The 16,271-nt window shown below is 41.4% G+C and overlaps 1 protein-coding gene across 13 annotated transcripts in view; it reads left to right on the top strand.

The window, feature by feature from the left end:
* The window catches only part of LOC116052474 (protocadherin alpha-C2-like), a 162,460-nt gene that overhangs the window by 134,339 nt on the left and 11,850 nt on the right, over positions 1 to 16,271 (top strand). For 12 of the 13 annotated variants that reach the window (XM_031303219.2, XM_031303221.2, XM_031303220.2 and 9 more), the window contains 2 exons: positions 11,696 to 11,760; positions 14,613 to 14,698. In XM_031303219.2, coding sequence (XP_031159079.2) covers positions 11,696 to 11,760; positions 14,613 to 14,698 — 151 coding nt within the window. Of the gene's footprint in view, positions 1 to 5,273; positions 8,259 to 11,695; positions 11,761 to 14,612; positions 14,699 to 16,271 lie in introns of those variants that run through there. The other variant, XM_031303212.2, reaches the window with a different exon arrangement.

Genomic DNA, 16,271 nt, shown 5'->3' with positions numbered 1-16,271 from the left:
TTTTGTTCTCTGAGATTTAAAGATGGGAAAGTTATTGTGTGTAGAGAAAAGTATGACGAGAAGAGGGTATGAGAACACCGCTTTGTCATAGTGTTATAAACCTATTTACTAAATAATACCATTATCCAGTCTGTATTGCTAATACAATTTATCAAGTATTTTGAGTTTTGTATTTCAGAAGTTTTTTTCTACGCATTTGTCATTTCATTTGAAGGAGTGATACAGATAAAATGAGCTTATCTGTAAAAGAAGGTTGTTTATTCCCTTTTTTGGTAAGGGAGACAAAATGCTTAAATTCAACTGGCTTTGTAGGCTGTACACCATTTTGCACTTGAATCCTTATTTTGGTGTGTGTGATGTGTAGTCACATTGATTTAATATGTATAGTTACTGTTTTGATAAATACTTGCTCTTGTACCGATTACAGATTGTAGATTCTGTCTGTATCCTTTATACTGCTTTTTCTCATCTCACCTCTGGAGGGTGTCTTGCCGTATATCTTGCTTTATCCATTGTGGTCACTGTATTGAAAATGAGAGAGAAAATGACTGCCACTGCAGTCTGACGTCTGTGCACTCCTCTCTTTCTCTCCCTGTCTCTCTCTTAAACACACACACACTCATGGCTGGGATTATGTTTTAGTGCTTTGGCTTAATGAGAAAGCCTGTGTGGATGGGCAGTAGGGTGGTGATCACGTGTCCAACCCTTGTACTACTGCTTCAGTCCAACAGAGGGACCAATTTCACTGTCTCACCCACCTCTGCTCCCTCTTGCTCAGTCAGTCTCTCCCACCCATACAGTATAATTATATTTGCAGTGCCAGTAGCATTGGCCTCCTCCTTTCTCTATTGAGGCATAACTCCAAATATACAGCGATTCTGAGACTTTTACTGGAGATACTGTATTGTTTTCATGCATATTTTATATTTTGGTTTCAGTAGAAGAGATAACCAAAGCACGACATTGTTAACATGATTGGCTGGTGATTGTCCCTCAAAATGTATTTTGACTTTATGCATCCCATGATCACTCCCACCAAGGGTAGCTTCAATCTTTAACATACATAATGGTAAGACAGTTGTTCAGGATGCTGTTTTCTGCTGTCTCTTCTAAGAAAAGGTCTGTTTTGTCAGTTTCAGTACATCTTCTTTTTATTTAGCTAAATCTGAAAGTACATTTCCTGACACCACATACGCTGCTGCCCGCCTACACAACAGCCTGCAGACATTTAGTCTATTTTTCTCGCTCACATTCTTTTTAAACTAACATAAAGAAAAAGGAGAATAGTATCTGTGCCTTTAAAATGTGACCAGTGTACCAACGTAATCCACAATGACTGCTGTCCCATTGTGCAAAGTGGCACTAAACCAAAGCTTTATGACATTTTGAATAACATTGATATGAAAACTTTCGGCTAGCAGTTTCTGATTATGGACCTGAATAAAAAGGTTTTCCCTCTCCATCTAAATGCTTTAAAATAAAGCATATAATTACATTTCTCTGTGAACCTGTATAGGTGTAGTCAGTATCACCTCTGCATGCGCCTATATTCCCTGCAGTCAATGCATTGCTTTATCAAAGCCCTTGATGGCTGTTTCCTGCCAGCTGTTTAGATGCTCTAGCATTCATTCAGACACAATCATTTTGTCCTTGGATAGCATTTGTGTATTTATAGTTTATATTGTGTGTGTGTGTGTGTGTGTGTGTGTGTGTGTGTGTGTGTGCTTGCGCGCCTACAGGAACAAATGCCCTTTATTTTTGCATGACTGCCTCTGTTTAAATGTGTGTTGACTGAGGGAGTGATGTAAGGAGTCCTGCTTCATGATAGCCCAGCTGTGACCCGTTTTTCTGTGGATCTCTGCTGTCATCTGACTCACTAAAATGGGGGGATTCCAGATGAGAGACTCTGAGGAGAAGTAATATCAATGGCTTTTAGAGCGGCCGCTTACAGTATTAATGAGGTTGAGTCTTAGTGAAGAGAATGTTATTAATATGGTGGCCATCATGCATAATTGATGCAATGGGGGGTGTTAATGTTCTGGCAGAGAGAATGAACAAAAATCTATTTTTTGTATTTGAATTATTTCTTATTCCCATATATATATATATATATATATATATATATATATATATATATATATATATATATATATATATATATATATATATATCACAGGCCTGAGGCCTACATGTATAAAGCCACACTCTTTTTTTTTTTTTTTTCTCATCCACTGTTTTTTGTTTTTGTCTATCAGTCTGCAAAAGGCATGGGCATGGGTTTCCACTTAAGACCCCAGTATGCCCCTCAACCAGTCATCAGTTGGAACAGTAGATGTCTGACAGAGGCGCAGCTGGAGACTCTCCAGAGTGGAGAGAGTAGGCGAGAGACGATTGGCAAAAGTGAGAATGTGGAGGGATTGGAAGGGTGGTTGAGAAAACAAAAGATGTCAGGGTCAGGTAAATGAATTGATGAGGAGGGGGAACAAAGTTCTGACAACCTGTATTGTTTTAAGACAAGATGCAGTAAACATAAACACCAATTAGCCAATTAGCTCTTTGAAATCTGTGTTTGTGGATGCGTAATAGGCGTCTGTCTGAGTTGGAATAATAGTGATAGCTTTATCTGCAGCACCCTTGAGTGAAAAATTAAATAATCCACAGCTCAGCGGCATGCAATTATCGCTGAAACCGGTATGAGAGAGCTGTAACATCAACACATCGGAAGAGTAGAGGAGAGGAGGAGAATGAGAGAGACAAGTGCAAAGGTCAGGTGTAAATCCAGATCTGTTTGTTGTCAACAAGATAAACGTCGCCTGTTTTCATTTTTGTGTCATTGCCAAACACAGAGGTCCACATATCCCACCGGAAAATCTGCTAAATGTCATGCTTCGCATGGCAGACCATACATGTAGAACCATCAGAGACGGCTGAAAGGCCCCAGTTGAAAGAAACTGTATTATCACTGCTGCTCAGTGGGAGAGAGAAGTAGGCCTAAATGCCAAACCCTTTTTTACTGATGAGTACAACATGTACACTTTTGTATGATATTGATAGAGTAAGAGATGAACTATACCACAAATTGAGTCTTTTATAAATGCACTTTATGTACAGTAGATAGGATTGGTGTATGTAGCTATAATTTGTCTTCCCTCGACGGACATTTGGCTGCTTCTATAACTCCCTATTTCGCCACGTCCTCTTTGTCGCCTTGTAGTGTGAAGAGTCACTCTGTATCTACCCATCCACTAGCAGCATCCGAGTGAGTCACTGTCTTCTCCCTGTCTCCTGGGATGCCAAGCGCTGTTATCGCCGTGGGCAGACTGGGCGTGGGTGAGAGTGGCAGCGCACCAGGAGAAAAAAAAAAAATGATGTGGGCGGTAGTGGACGCTCATCTTGGCCCAGTGGCCGGGGACAATCAAGAAGGCTCAGGGTCTCACAAGGCCACATCTTCACAGCATATAACTTGTTTAAAGAGTGGCGATAGAGCCCATCAACACAGTTTTAATGTCGGTGGCTTACTCGATGCATCATTGTTGATCCTCAGACTCACTGCTAAGTTAAAATTGAATAGTGTCAAAAGATCTTCCATTTCTCTGCCATGTTGATTGCATTAATCCAATTAACTTGAATGAAAATTGAATTTGAATTTAATTGAGGTACATGGGTTTTGAGGCCGAAGTATTTAGAAGACAGCCAGAGCAATAGGATTTGGGTGTTAATGTCACCACCTGCTACACACATGCGCTATTCAGAACTATCTGCAGAATCCAGTGTCAAAACGTACAAGTGGGATCTTATAATGGTATTTATTACCTGAAACTGAAACAAAAATATGGATATGTGATGGGATTTGGTTGGTGTAGGCTAATGTATCTTCTAATATGTGAAGTTAATAATTAAGGATATAAAGCCGATGGCCGAGGGAAATGTGTAGATGTGTGCAAAATCCATCCAAAAGGCTGCTCTTTGTAAGTGCAGTAGCAAATACAGATGTGGTTACTTGTAGATAATAGTGGCTGTGCAGTTAATGTGTACATAACCACTGTACCATGTATTTTTGCCAGATATGAAGAGTGGTCACATCTGGAGCATTTTGTCTGTGACCCGGTTAGCGTTATCACCAGTAAATATCCTCATGACATGTGTTTTTATGTGGGAATGAACAATAGCGGTGTGAATGCAAAGCGTTGTCACTGTCAAAAAAAAGTGTTGACAAAAGGGACAGAAAATGTCACTTCTTATCCCCATGGCTCAAATATAATAAAAACCCCTTCTTTAGCTTGGCTAATGCGAAAAAAGTCATGTATAGTAGTATGCTCAATGGTGTAAGAAGTATTCAGATCCTTTATTTAAGTAAAAATACTAATACCACACTGTTACAAGTAAAAGGCCTGCATTGAAAATGTTACTTAATTAAAAGTATGTAAGTATCATCAGGAAAATGTACTTAAAGTTTTAAAAGTAAAAGTACTCAGTGCAGAAAAATCCTCACATTTTAGAAGTTGGAAACGATCCAAACAGTTCTGTGTTTAATCGTCTAATCATTTCAGCTGGACTTGTAGGCTGTTAAATTGTTGGGTAGTTTAATTTATAATAAAACATCATATTTTATAAACTACATGTGTTTTGTGTGCAAAACTCTTAATTTGTAAAGTAACGAGTAACTAAAGCTGTCAGATGAATGTAGTGGAGTAAAAAGTACAATATTTCCCTCTGAAATGTAGTGGAGTAGAAGTAGAAAGTAGCATGAAAAGAAAAGACTCATGTAAAGTACAAGTACCTCAAGTACAAGTACTTGAGTAAATGTACTTAGTTACATTCCACCACATATTAATGCTGAACATTAGATTGCTTGGAGTTGCTGCACTAAAGCCAATTCACTGAAGCTTTGTTACAGTTGGTTTATTTGTTTATTTATTTGTTTCCTTTTATTTTCAAAATATGGTCTGCATGTATCAGAAATCTGCTTTTCTGTTTGGCTCGAGGGTCCCTGAGTAATTGTTGGTTTTCATCAGTGAGGAAATTTAATCGCCAGGCTGGTTCATAAATCAGTTTAACAGCGCACAATGAAAAGGGCGGTGGCACTGACAAAAACAGGGGAAACGATTGTGTCGAAATCCTTTCCCTGAAATCAGTGTGCAGAATCAGATGACATTGGCTCCGTGTACGGAGTCCAGATTTGTACATAGATACAACTCCAGAATCGTTTCGTCTTTTGTGTTTTTATTTGTATTAGATGTGCTCAATGATTTTTTTTTTTTTTTTTTTTTTTTTTTTTTTTGCGGAGATGCTGAAATGCAGCCAGCATCGTTTGAGCGAGTGGCTCCCCCTCCCCTTTTGCCCACAGACACCATCGCAGGCAGAGAGAGAGAAAGAGAGAGGGAGAGAGAGGCAGCGAGAGGCAGCATCAGTGAAAGCAGTCAGCCTTGCCTGTAGGATAGAGAAAATAAAAAAAAAAAACAGCACCCAGCACAGACAAAGGAAAACATGGATGCACAGGGGAAAATTCCCTTTAATCAGGCACCAGAGAGGTTGCGGTGGTCGTCCTGCACATAGTCGGAGTTATGCACGGACTATTCCCTTGTTTTTAATGAGGCGGGTGGGCACGCACAGCAAGCTGAAAAGGCGGAAATATTTCTCAAACCGTCTGCAAATTCTGCCTGCCTGCGATGGCTGTGACTGCGCGATGCTGTTACAGTGTAAACGAGAATGTGCCTTTTTCTTTATATTTGGTTATTTTTGTAATCAGTGGCCTTACAAATGCACAAATTCGATACTCCATTCCGGAGGAGCTGGAGAACGGGGCATTGGTCGGTGACATTGTCCGGGATTTGGGTCTGGACCTGAGAAAACTTTCCACGCGACGAATCAGAATCACATCGGACAGTGGACGGAGATATTTCACCATAAATCACAAAACTGGGAAGCTGGTGGTGAGTGACCGCATTGACCGAGAGACCGTTTGTGAATTCAGTGGCACCTGTTCACGCAACCTGGAGGTGGTCTTAGAGAATCCACTAGAGGTGCACAACGTGGAGGTGGAGATTTTGGACGTGAACGATAACGCGCCGCAATTCCCTCGAGATGAATATCAGCTTGAGTTGTCGGAGTCCGCAATCACTGGGTCGCGCTTCCACATCGAGGGAGCTCAGGATGCAGATGATGGCTCCAACTCTGTGAAGCAGTACCGCCTCAGCCCAAACGACCATCTCACACTGGACTCCATTAAGCCCCTTTCTAATAATAAGCACATCGAGTTTATTCTCAAAAAGCCCTTTGACCGCGAGCAGATGCCCTCTCATCAGCTAATCCTGACAGCAATGGATGGGGGCACCCCACAGCGAACTGGCATGGCCAAAATTAATGTACGCATCCTTGATGCCAATGACAATGTACCTGCGTTTGACAGCTCCGTGTACAAAGTAAAACTGTACGAAAACTCTCCAAAGGGCGCACTTGTAATCAAGTTAAATGCAACAGACCCTGATGAAGGCTCAAATGGGGAAGTGTTTTACTCCTTCAGCAGTTACACACCAGAAAGAGTGAGACAGATGTTTTCCATGGACACAGTAACAGGGGAAATTAGGGTAAAAAACAATATAGACTATGAGGAGACAAACTCATATGAAATGTACATACAGGCGATGGACAAGGGGGCATCTCCTGTAGCAGTTCACTGTAAAGTAGTTGTAGAAGTTTTAGATGTCAATGACAACATTCCTGAGATTGTACTGTCTTCACTCTCCAGCCCTGTACGTGAGGATGCCCGGGCTGACACGGTTGTAGCATTGATCAGTGTGAATGACCGTGACTCTGGACCAAATAAACAAGTTAGCCTGGAGATCATGCCCCATTTGCCTTTTAAGATCAAGTCTTTCCGGAACCACTATACCATCGTCACATCCGCTTTCCTGGACCGTGAAACCATCTCATCCTACAATGTCACTGTCAACGCTGTGGATGGAGGCACTCCACCCCTGTCATCTCAAATGACTTTTAAGGTGGACGTTGCAGACGTGAATGACAACCCACCTCGTTTTGAACAGACATCGTATACTGTTTATGTTACAGAGAACAATGCTCCCGGTGCACCTCTGTGTGTTGTTAAGGCCACTGACGCTGATGCTGCAGAAAATGCACGCATCACCTATACTGTCCTGAATGACAACAACCATGGTATTCCTGTAGCCAGCTACGTCAGCATCAAACCTGATAAAGGTGAAGCATATGCCCTGCGAGCCTTTGACTTTGAAAAGCTGAGAGAGTTTCACTTTCAGATTAAAGCCCAGGACAATGGTGTGCCTCCCCTTAGCCGTGTGGCCACAGTGTATGTTTACATTATGGATCAGAATGACCATGTGCCCAGGATAGTCTACTCACCTGCTAATGGGAGCCGCACCACAGAGACGCTGATGAAAAACGCTGAAGCAGGAGTGTTGGTTAGCAAGGTGACGGCGTGGGATGGCGATGCAGGACAGAATGCTTGGCTGTTCTATGCCCTGGAGCAGACCAACACAGACCTTGACCTGTTCAAGGTGCATGAGTACACAGGTGAGATCCGCACAACAAGGCGTGTAATTGAGGAGAACTCCACCTCCTTCGTTCTGACAGTGCTAGTGCGTGATAACGGCTTACCGCCACTCTCCTCCACGGCCACCATCTATGTGCACGTGATGGAGCTGCCACCGAAGTTGACCCCTGACCCCAAGCGCATCATCAGGCCCAACAGCCCCCTAATGTTTTCCAATGTCACCCTCTACCTTATCATTGCCCTGAGTGCCACAACCTTCGTGTTCCTGGTCACCATCTTTGTGCTGGCCATTGTGCGTTGCCATGCCTACTGCACCCAGCCTGGCTCCTGCTCCCCATGCTGCGTATCCAAGAAGAGTACTCCAGAGGGGGGCACATCAGCTGGTGGTGGTGGGGGTGGAGGAAGAGCTGCAGGTGGAGGAGGTGGTGGAGGGGGTGGAGGGGGCGGAGGAGGTGGAGGTGGAGGGCAACCAAACGACAATGTGGCCCTGCGACGTGACCTCAAAGTGGAACCGCATTATATTGAAGTGCGGGGAAATGGGTCTATGACCAAAACATACTGTTACAAGACATGCCTGACCGCCACGTCAGGAAGTGACACTTTTATGTTCTACAACACGGGACGACCACACAGTGGCACCTGGGGCTCGAGCTACGTCACCAGCCACAGTGGACAGAGCCAGTTATTTGTACGCCGCCTCAGTATGCCAGATGCAACTGCCATTCAGGTGTGTGTCTGGTGTGATCTCTGTGATTTGTTATTTTAGATTGCCTTATTAACAGTAAATGACACACAAAGCACAAGTCATAAAAGGAAAATTCTCAGAGAGTTATGGTTCAGGTTTCACTCTAGGGTGGTGTTCTTGCAGTAGGATTGCAGTTGACAATTATGGCTCAGGAGCTGTTAAAAGGCTTTCATTTGCGCTTTTAAAAATATATATTATTTATTATTATACATTCCCAGGATCTGCTTAGACCTTTAAGTTCTCCTAAACTAATTTAAAGGATATATATGTATCCCATTAAAGAAAGAAATACCACCATTTTGTTTGTGCTATTACCTTTACTGGTCTTCACATTTGTTGCCATTTATCTTCAGGTCTGCATCTTAGAAACCTGGCACACACAAGTGAGGGTAGTTTATTTGGGCTATGGTTTTATTTGAGTGGGTGCACTCTGATTTGCTGGATGTAGTGTCTTTAGCAAGCGTGGAACACACATAAAGAGTAGTTGTTTGGTGATTCAGTGTATGATGATAAAGTGCACCTGTCCTCCACAGTTCTGCGGAAAGCTGTAATCAAAATATATTTCAAGAACCATCTCTCTCGCTCTCTTGGTCTCTTTCTCTGCACCCTGTTACTTACTCTCTTTTCAAAACAAGCCAGTGGATTTAAGCTTGTTCACCTATGACCCCACACAGCCATTGTTATTTGTCTTATGTGGGCTGTGAGCTACACTATTCAAGTCCAGTAGGTCCAGAGGGCATTCAGTGGCCATCTCTATAGAGAGGGAGAGTCTGGGAAATAGTACAGCCTTCGCCAGCTACGAGGGCCACCAGTCCCACTGCACCAAAATATCCTCTTCTGGTCACGTACCTCTGTGGTACTAAACAGTGAGCCAGAGTTTGGGAATCGGTGAAGAATGAGGCAGAGACTGTGTCTGAGTATCATTTAGATTACAGCCTTATTGTATGTATTTTTCCCCCATGTAAAAGGTTGCACAAGGTTGTTTGCATCATTTGTAGTTGTAGTAAAACAAACAGTATTATTAGGATAAAACAAACATTATTTGTTTTGTACATGATCGTGTTTCCCCCGGAGCCTCTCTGAGTTGGTCTATGCAGTGCAGAAAAGGATATAAGAGAGAATAAGTGATAAAAAGAGAAATAAAGAAATATTAAAGGTAATTGTTCTGTTGTCACTTGACATGTTTCTCATTAAATGGCAGTCATGTTTGTTCTTGCTGTGTAATTAATTGGCAACGATGTGTTTCATATTACTGGGCATGGATTGGCTGGCTCCGCGCAGATGAGGCGGGGGATGAAAGATGATTGGACACAGTGTTGATGGCGGAGGTGTGAGCTCTGTATCCATGCTAGAAGTGTTCACTCAGGGGGAGAGGGAAGAATGGAAAAAAAAAAAGGCGAGAAAAGGCTTGAGTGGCCAAACCAAAATCTTTCTTTATTCTCTGATTTACAAAGTACAGCCAGACAAGGAAATGAATACAGTAAAAACCCATGGTATTTTTTCCTATCCACCTAATGTGGTGCCTCCCTTTTCAAATGATGAAACAGAATGCATTAAATTTGCAGTCAGATTTGTTTTTGTTTGTCTGTTTACATTTATTGCATTAACTGGTAACATTCTAGTTTTGCATGTATGTATACCCTTGGGAGTTTATCAGACAATGGACATGTTTAGGTTCCAGATGGTTGTATCTAATGTATGTATGTGCTAGTGTGTGTGTTTCCATTTACACCCGTAAACACAATACGACCTCTCCCTTCGGCCACTTCCATGCTGCAACAGGGCAAACGATTAGCAAAGCCATTAAGTCCCATTTGTGGACAATCTGGTTTTATTTGAAGGTTGTTTTTTTTTTGGCTCACTCTCTTTTCCTTTCAATATTAACCTAAACTATTGATCTAGCCAATGATTGCTTTTTGAGGAATGATTGTCTTCAAATAATCAAGTGCACCCTTAGTTTTCAGAATGGATAAGTGTCTCCCATGCTGCACTGCTCTGTATCCCTGTAGAAATTCCTCTCTGTTTGAATGAGTCCAGGAGGAATACCAGGCTTCTCTCATTAAGACCAAATATTGGATTTCAAGGGTGATGAATGTCCACTGCAAACTTATAGAGGTCAATGCAGCTTCAGCAGCAAGTGAACATCTGTCAAATTTGAAAGGAAGTGGAATTGCAAATGGGTCTCTTATGAACTGCATGGCCAAGCACGGAGAATTTAGTGTTAGTCAGATTGGTTTAGCTCTGTCAGTGGTTTAGGTTGAGGTTTGAGAAAATACAATCTCATCTCAGTTATATGGTCAGGTTAACAGCCCATTTTGCTGCACAGCGAGCTGCACCACTGCTGAATTTTAGTCTAACCACATTTTGTCAGGTTTTACAATGTTGTATCTTAATATGTTTATGATAATTGAATTTACTAGAAGCACAAACACTGAAATATCTTATTAGGATGTCACAAATGAATTGCATCACTGGCAGACAGGCAGAGGTTGCAGTGCTGTCCCTTTTGTGTCTTTCTGTTGTGTTGTGTTGTGGTGTGTCTGAGTCTAAATGCAGGGCCGAGGGGGTTAATCTGATATCTTCCCCCATCCCTCCTCCACCTGTGACCTTCACAGGAGTGAAATGAAAGAGGGCGTTGGATGGAGGGTAAAATATAGACTGAGCTATGCACAGTTACTATGGTGAGATGTGTCAGACTGACTCAGGCAGACTGTTTGCCAGTGACACTCAAGGTTTTGATCAGAGTTAAGAGGATAAAACAGGGAGAAAGAGCTCAGCAGCACAGGAGGGGGGTTGGTGAATATACAGAGGCAGAGTAGAGGAAGGGAGGGTGGTATGGTGAAAAGGAAAAATACAGCAGACGATGCAGGTCTTTCAGAAACCAGCATCAACGAAAAACATTTTGATATTTCAGTAGCTTTGTTAAGACTGATATACACACTTAAATATTAGAAATAGTCTAACAGGGAATTAGGTAGAGACAGTTGTAGCTTTGAATTGAGTCTGTTGTCAGCACTATGGTAATGGACTGGTCCCAGAACAGCCTGGTCTGAGTGGACCAACCCTGGGCATGTAGCCTCAGGGCCTATGCATCACAGTATCAGGGTCAGTGGGCTGCTGGGGTGAAATCTCTCAAAGTCATTTTTTTTTCAGAGGACATGGATGGAAATAGGGAGGGAATGGGGGAGGAGGAGAGGGTGTGGGGATGGGAGGAGTGCACCTGCAAGCTTTAATTCATCACTCACTTCTCTCCAAAGGCAGGGGCAAGCTGTCACTGCTATGACTGTCTGTGTGTGTGACTGAGTTTGTGTGTTGTTGTGTGTGCGCATGCACTAGCAGTTCTCTCCATGACTTATTAATGAGACAGTATTGGCTTTCGCCTGTATTTAACACTCAATTCCTCTCCTTCTCTCTTGCAGCCCAAAGGGCCGAGTGCAGACTGGAGATATTCAGCCTCCCTGAGAGCAGGAGGTGTGATGCAGAGGTAAGCATCCCATTTTGTTTTCTGTCACTTTGCAGTAAGTATCTCATCGTATCTCACCAGCCACTGATCTTCATTAAGACTACCTCAGATTTCTTTTTTTAAAGAATTTAATTTAGCCACCTAACACAAGTTTATAGTTGATTGTGGGTGTCATGTAACGTATCCTCAAATAATCTACATAAATGGCTTCAGTATGCCATTGAGGCATACTGTACATTTAAGATGAAATCATACAAACATAAAATTAAGTAAAATGTAAGGCAAAGTCAATCTTCGGTCAGTTCAAAGGGAGAAGCCCTGTCATCCTGCAGTGGAGACCAAATATAATAATTTCATACAGAGAAATCATTCTCTAAATCAGTTTTAGTTTGTGGAAATGGAATTTAAAATATATCTACATGAAAAGGTTACAGATTGTACCAATGACATGGCCACCAGGAAGACATTATAAATGTCTCCAAAGCCCTACCCATCTTTGTTCCACAGAGCCAGATGAGGCATTCATTGGCCTATTCCAGTAAAGATGTCTGAGATCATCTTTGCTGCCAGCTGTTGCTCAGCTGTGATCACAGTGCTGAGGGAAAAGAGGTGGCATAATTATCATCTTGTTTTACCCACTTACATTTACATTTCCCAAACTACATTAATATATACAGTTAAAGTACTCTTATAATGATCATTGAAAGTAATTGAATGTGAATTATCAGAAAAGCGACACAGTGAGGAGAAATGTGGTTGGAAATGGCTCTCTCAATATTGCCATAGACAGATGGAGAACTGACAGGAGGGCAAAGTAAGCAGATACAGGGTCAGTGATGGATGAAGGGCAGGTAGTCAGGTGGAAAGACATTGGGACACCTGCATGACAACGCCAGTGATCAGATTACCCATAAGACACCGGGCTGTTACCTGCTGTGGGATCAGATGGACCCGACCAAATCAAGGGTGATGCTAATGAGATGACACTGTAATTACAAAAAGTCACAGGCTTTTAATGAGTTAGTCACGATATCTCTATCTATCTTCCTATCATATCTATGTAATCTATCCACTTCCTATAGATAGACATGGCATAGATGGATCAATTTGAGACACTAGCCTTGAACAGACAACAACTGGCTTTCCAATTCCTATGTCAGAGAAATTATAAATAATATTTCTCTGTAACACCCAAAGCCATAATAATAAGTCTTTCACAGCTCCAAATAAGGCATTCATCTGTTGCTGCTCATTGACGTGAGTCTCCTGAGGCCCAAGTGTTTATGTACTGTATGTGTTATATAATCCGTATACTGTATACACATACTGTGTATATATATATATATATATATATATATATATATATGTGTTCATATGTGTACTCTGAAGTCCATGTCAGATAAATAACTGTGTACCATCTGAGTGTCATTGATTGTTACACAGATTCACTCATACAGTAATTACAGCAGGGATTAATGAGCGTTAATGTGCTTGTGTGATCCAGTCTAACATATTAAATCTTTCCTGTGACACTCTACCTCTGATGTGTTTTAAGTTGACTATCCCCCATTGCTGGGGCTTCACTGAATGTTCATCTGTAATCAGAGCTTGTATAAGAGATTTTGGATATCACACCCCAACACCATGTAATGGCACTGACCTATTTCATTTGTGCGTGTGTGCGTGCATACGTGCATGCGTGTTTACAGACAGCAGGACCGGCATTAGCTAAAAAGTGTATTATCAGCCCAGTGTTTGCCATTACTATTTCATCAGTGTACCTTGATGGGTTAGTGTTAGGGGTTGTCTTTAGCATTACTAAACTGCAGATTTATACTCCCTGGTTCCCAAGATATTTCATAAAGAATGAAAGCTCCTTGTTTTCAAGAAGTAAAGCAATTATTGATGCCTTAGAAGCACACAAATTTCCAGGAAGAAAGACCTGCTCACACAGACCTCAGTAAAGGTTTTAAGTTCTAAAGACCTAGTTAGTCACCCGGGGACGGTTGGGAGAAGAGTAGACAGGTGGATTTAAGTGGAGCAGCAGCAGGTAGCGATTGAGAGTCAGAGTAGTGGTTTTGAATAACCATTTGAGTATGTTTCTGTACCTAAATTATCTCTTGAACATTTGAACAAAATTAAGTCGAGAAGTCATTAATCTGCTGCTAATACCCAGCAGCTTGAAGGTAACCTTTAAATGGGTGGTACAGACAAATAACAGACAAATAATGTCATATTATGGTTAGATTAATGGCTCATGGCTCGGCTGTTACTGTATGTTTGTATAATTTGGGTGAAATTACCCTTTAAGAGAGGTTATGCCCTCCTTGCTTGAAACGTATAAGAAAGCAGTACACCTGGATCTTCATGACTAAAATCTTATTTTCAGAGCCAGAAAAGTGAGCAGTGAGAAAGAACTTTGGTTTGTAGCAGAATTTCTGTTGTTATTGTTCAGCACTACAGAGAGTGTGGTGTTGTAGAGGGGAGGGTGCTGAAATCCCACAGAGTGTGCATGAAAATGTAAAAGCGGCCATCTGTAATCTATAATCCAGAGAATATCAGAAAATTGTAGGGTGAATACTTTAATCCTAATCTGAATGTTATATTTTTTAACCTCCACACAGAGCACCAAGGTTTGAATTTGTAATACTGTGTATTATAGGAAACATATGGAGACAAGATAATCAAATATTTGCGAGCTTATATTTAAGTCACGTGAAACAATCATAACGTAGAGCTTCACAAAGTATATGTGTGGATTCCTTCTGTTGTGCAGATTAATTTAGCATGGTATAGTGTATATAGTATGTATATGTGAGATAATACCTTTCCAGAGTGTAATATGTGCATGTTGTTTGTTTTTTGTTTTTCAGCTCAGTGCACATGGAAGAGTCCTCAGTAATGCAAGGAGCCCAGGGTGTCCTTGTTCAGAACTGGCCCACTGCATCCAGCGCCGCTGGTAAGAATCAGTCATGCAACTCTCATTTACAACAATCAGAACTATTTTTTAAATTGTCCACAGTAAAAAAAAAAAAAAAATTACATAAATTAAGAGGTCTGCTTGGCACACATGGACCCAGTCTAGTCCTAAAGGTCTAAAATAGTGACAACCATCTAAAATATAGTTTAATGGATCTCTGTGGAACACATTCCATGACACAGATTCAGAGAAAAAACAGCTAAGAATATCTTATACCAACAACTGTACATTTCTTAAGCGCGTACCAAACCACGAGAGAGTGATAAAATGAGGAATACAGAAATATCAGCTACGAGATCGCCCCGACCCACTCATACCACTTCCCACTGCTGCAGGGAGAGGAAATGACACAATGCTACGTAGGCGTAGATGGATATCTCTGCTCTCTGTATCATGAAGGGAGACAAAACAGAGAAAATGAGGGCAAGAGAGGCAATAGTTGATTATATTATCTGCAAGATGTTTACAGAGGCATAAGCCACAGGAGACAAACATTAGAGAAGAATAATAAAACACAATTACATTTTCTCATCTGTTAATGTGGATCTCTCTCATTCTCTAGCTCTTTTATACACACACTCACAAAAACCAAGAATAGGAGTTCGGTGATGTCGGCAACACATGTACATTTTCCATATTTTAATATATTTGTAAGCCTATAATAATCTTATATAACATATAGACATTTAATCCATTCACCACCCATTACATTCAACAAACAGTTGCATGCTTTGTAGTGATAGATTTTAAAATTGCTGTCCTTAAAGGAGAATTCCGGTCAATTTCAACACGTAGCTCTGTTGTTTGGAAATTTGGAGTGCTGGCAGTAGCAAAAAAAACGAACAATCGGTGCTGCCTACACCGTGGTATCCTCCTGCTAGCGTTAGCACCCAACAGGCTTAAACAGGGCAAGTTTTAAACGTCTTTTAAGCCTCTAAACATGCTCGAAATGTCATTACAAGTGCCTATCCATGTGCAATGATTCCTTCCGAGGGAACACAGCAAATCTGTCTGCAGTAGATGTGACAGAAAGGCATAAAAATTGTGTTAATCCAGCCAGTACACATACCTCTGTTTGTTTACTGTTTTCCGGTCAAGTCCACACTAGTCGATTGTCGAACTCATACATATAATCCAATATTCCAGTCAAATTTGCTGTGTTCCCTCGGAAGGAATCACTGCACATGGGTAGTCACTTGTAATGACATTTCGAGCATGTTTAGAGGCTAAAAACATGTTTAAAACTTGCCCTATTTAAGCCTTTTGGGTGCTAACGCTAGCAGGGGGATAACTCGGTGTAGGCAGCACCGATTGTTTTAGTTTTTCTTGCTACTGCCAGCATTCCAAATTTCCAAACAACAGAGCTACGTCTTGAAATCGACCGGAATTCTCCTTTAAGGGCACAATATTTTAAAGAATTTAAGCCACCAGGCATTTCCATTGCAAGACCGTCTATACAATTGCAAATATGAGTCATATTCATAGTGTTGTTCAAAACAAAATAGTAATTATTGGCAGTGCCTTTGCTGTGAAGCATCTGCAGGCCAGTGAC

The sequence above is a fragment of the Sander lucioperca genome, chromosome 1, assembly GCF_008315115.2.
Source record: "Sander lucioperca isolate FBNREF2018 chromosome 1, SLUC_FBN_1.2, whole genome shotgun sequence".
Classification (NCBI taxonomy): domain Eukaryota; kingdom Metazoa; phylum Chordata; class Actinopteri; order Perciformes; family Percidae; genus Sander; species Sander lucioperca.
The sequence above is the reverse complement of the archived record's forward strand: the minus strand, read 5'-3'. Positions and strand labels throughout refer to the sequence as shown.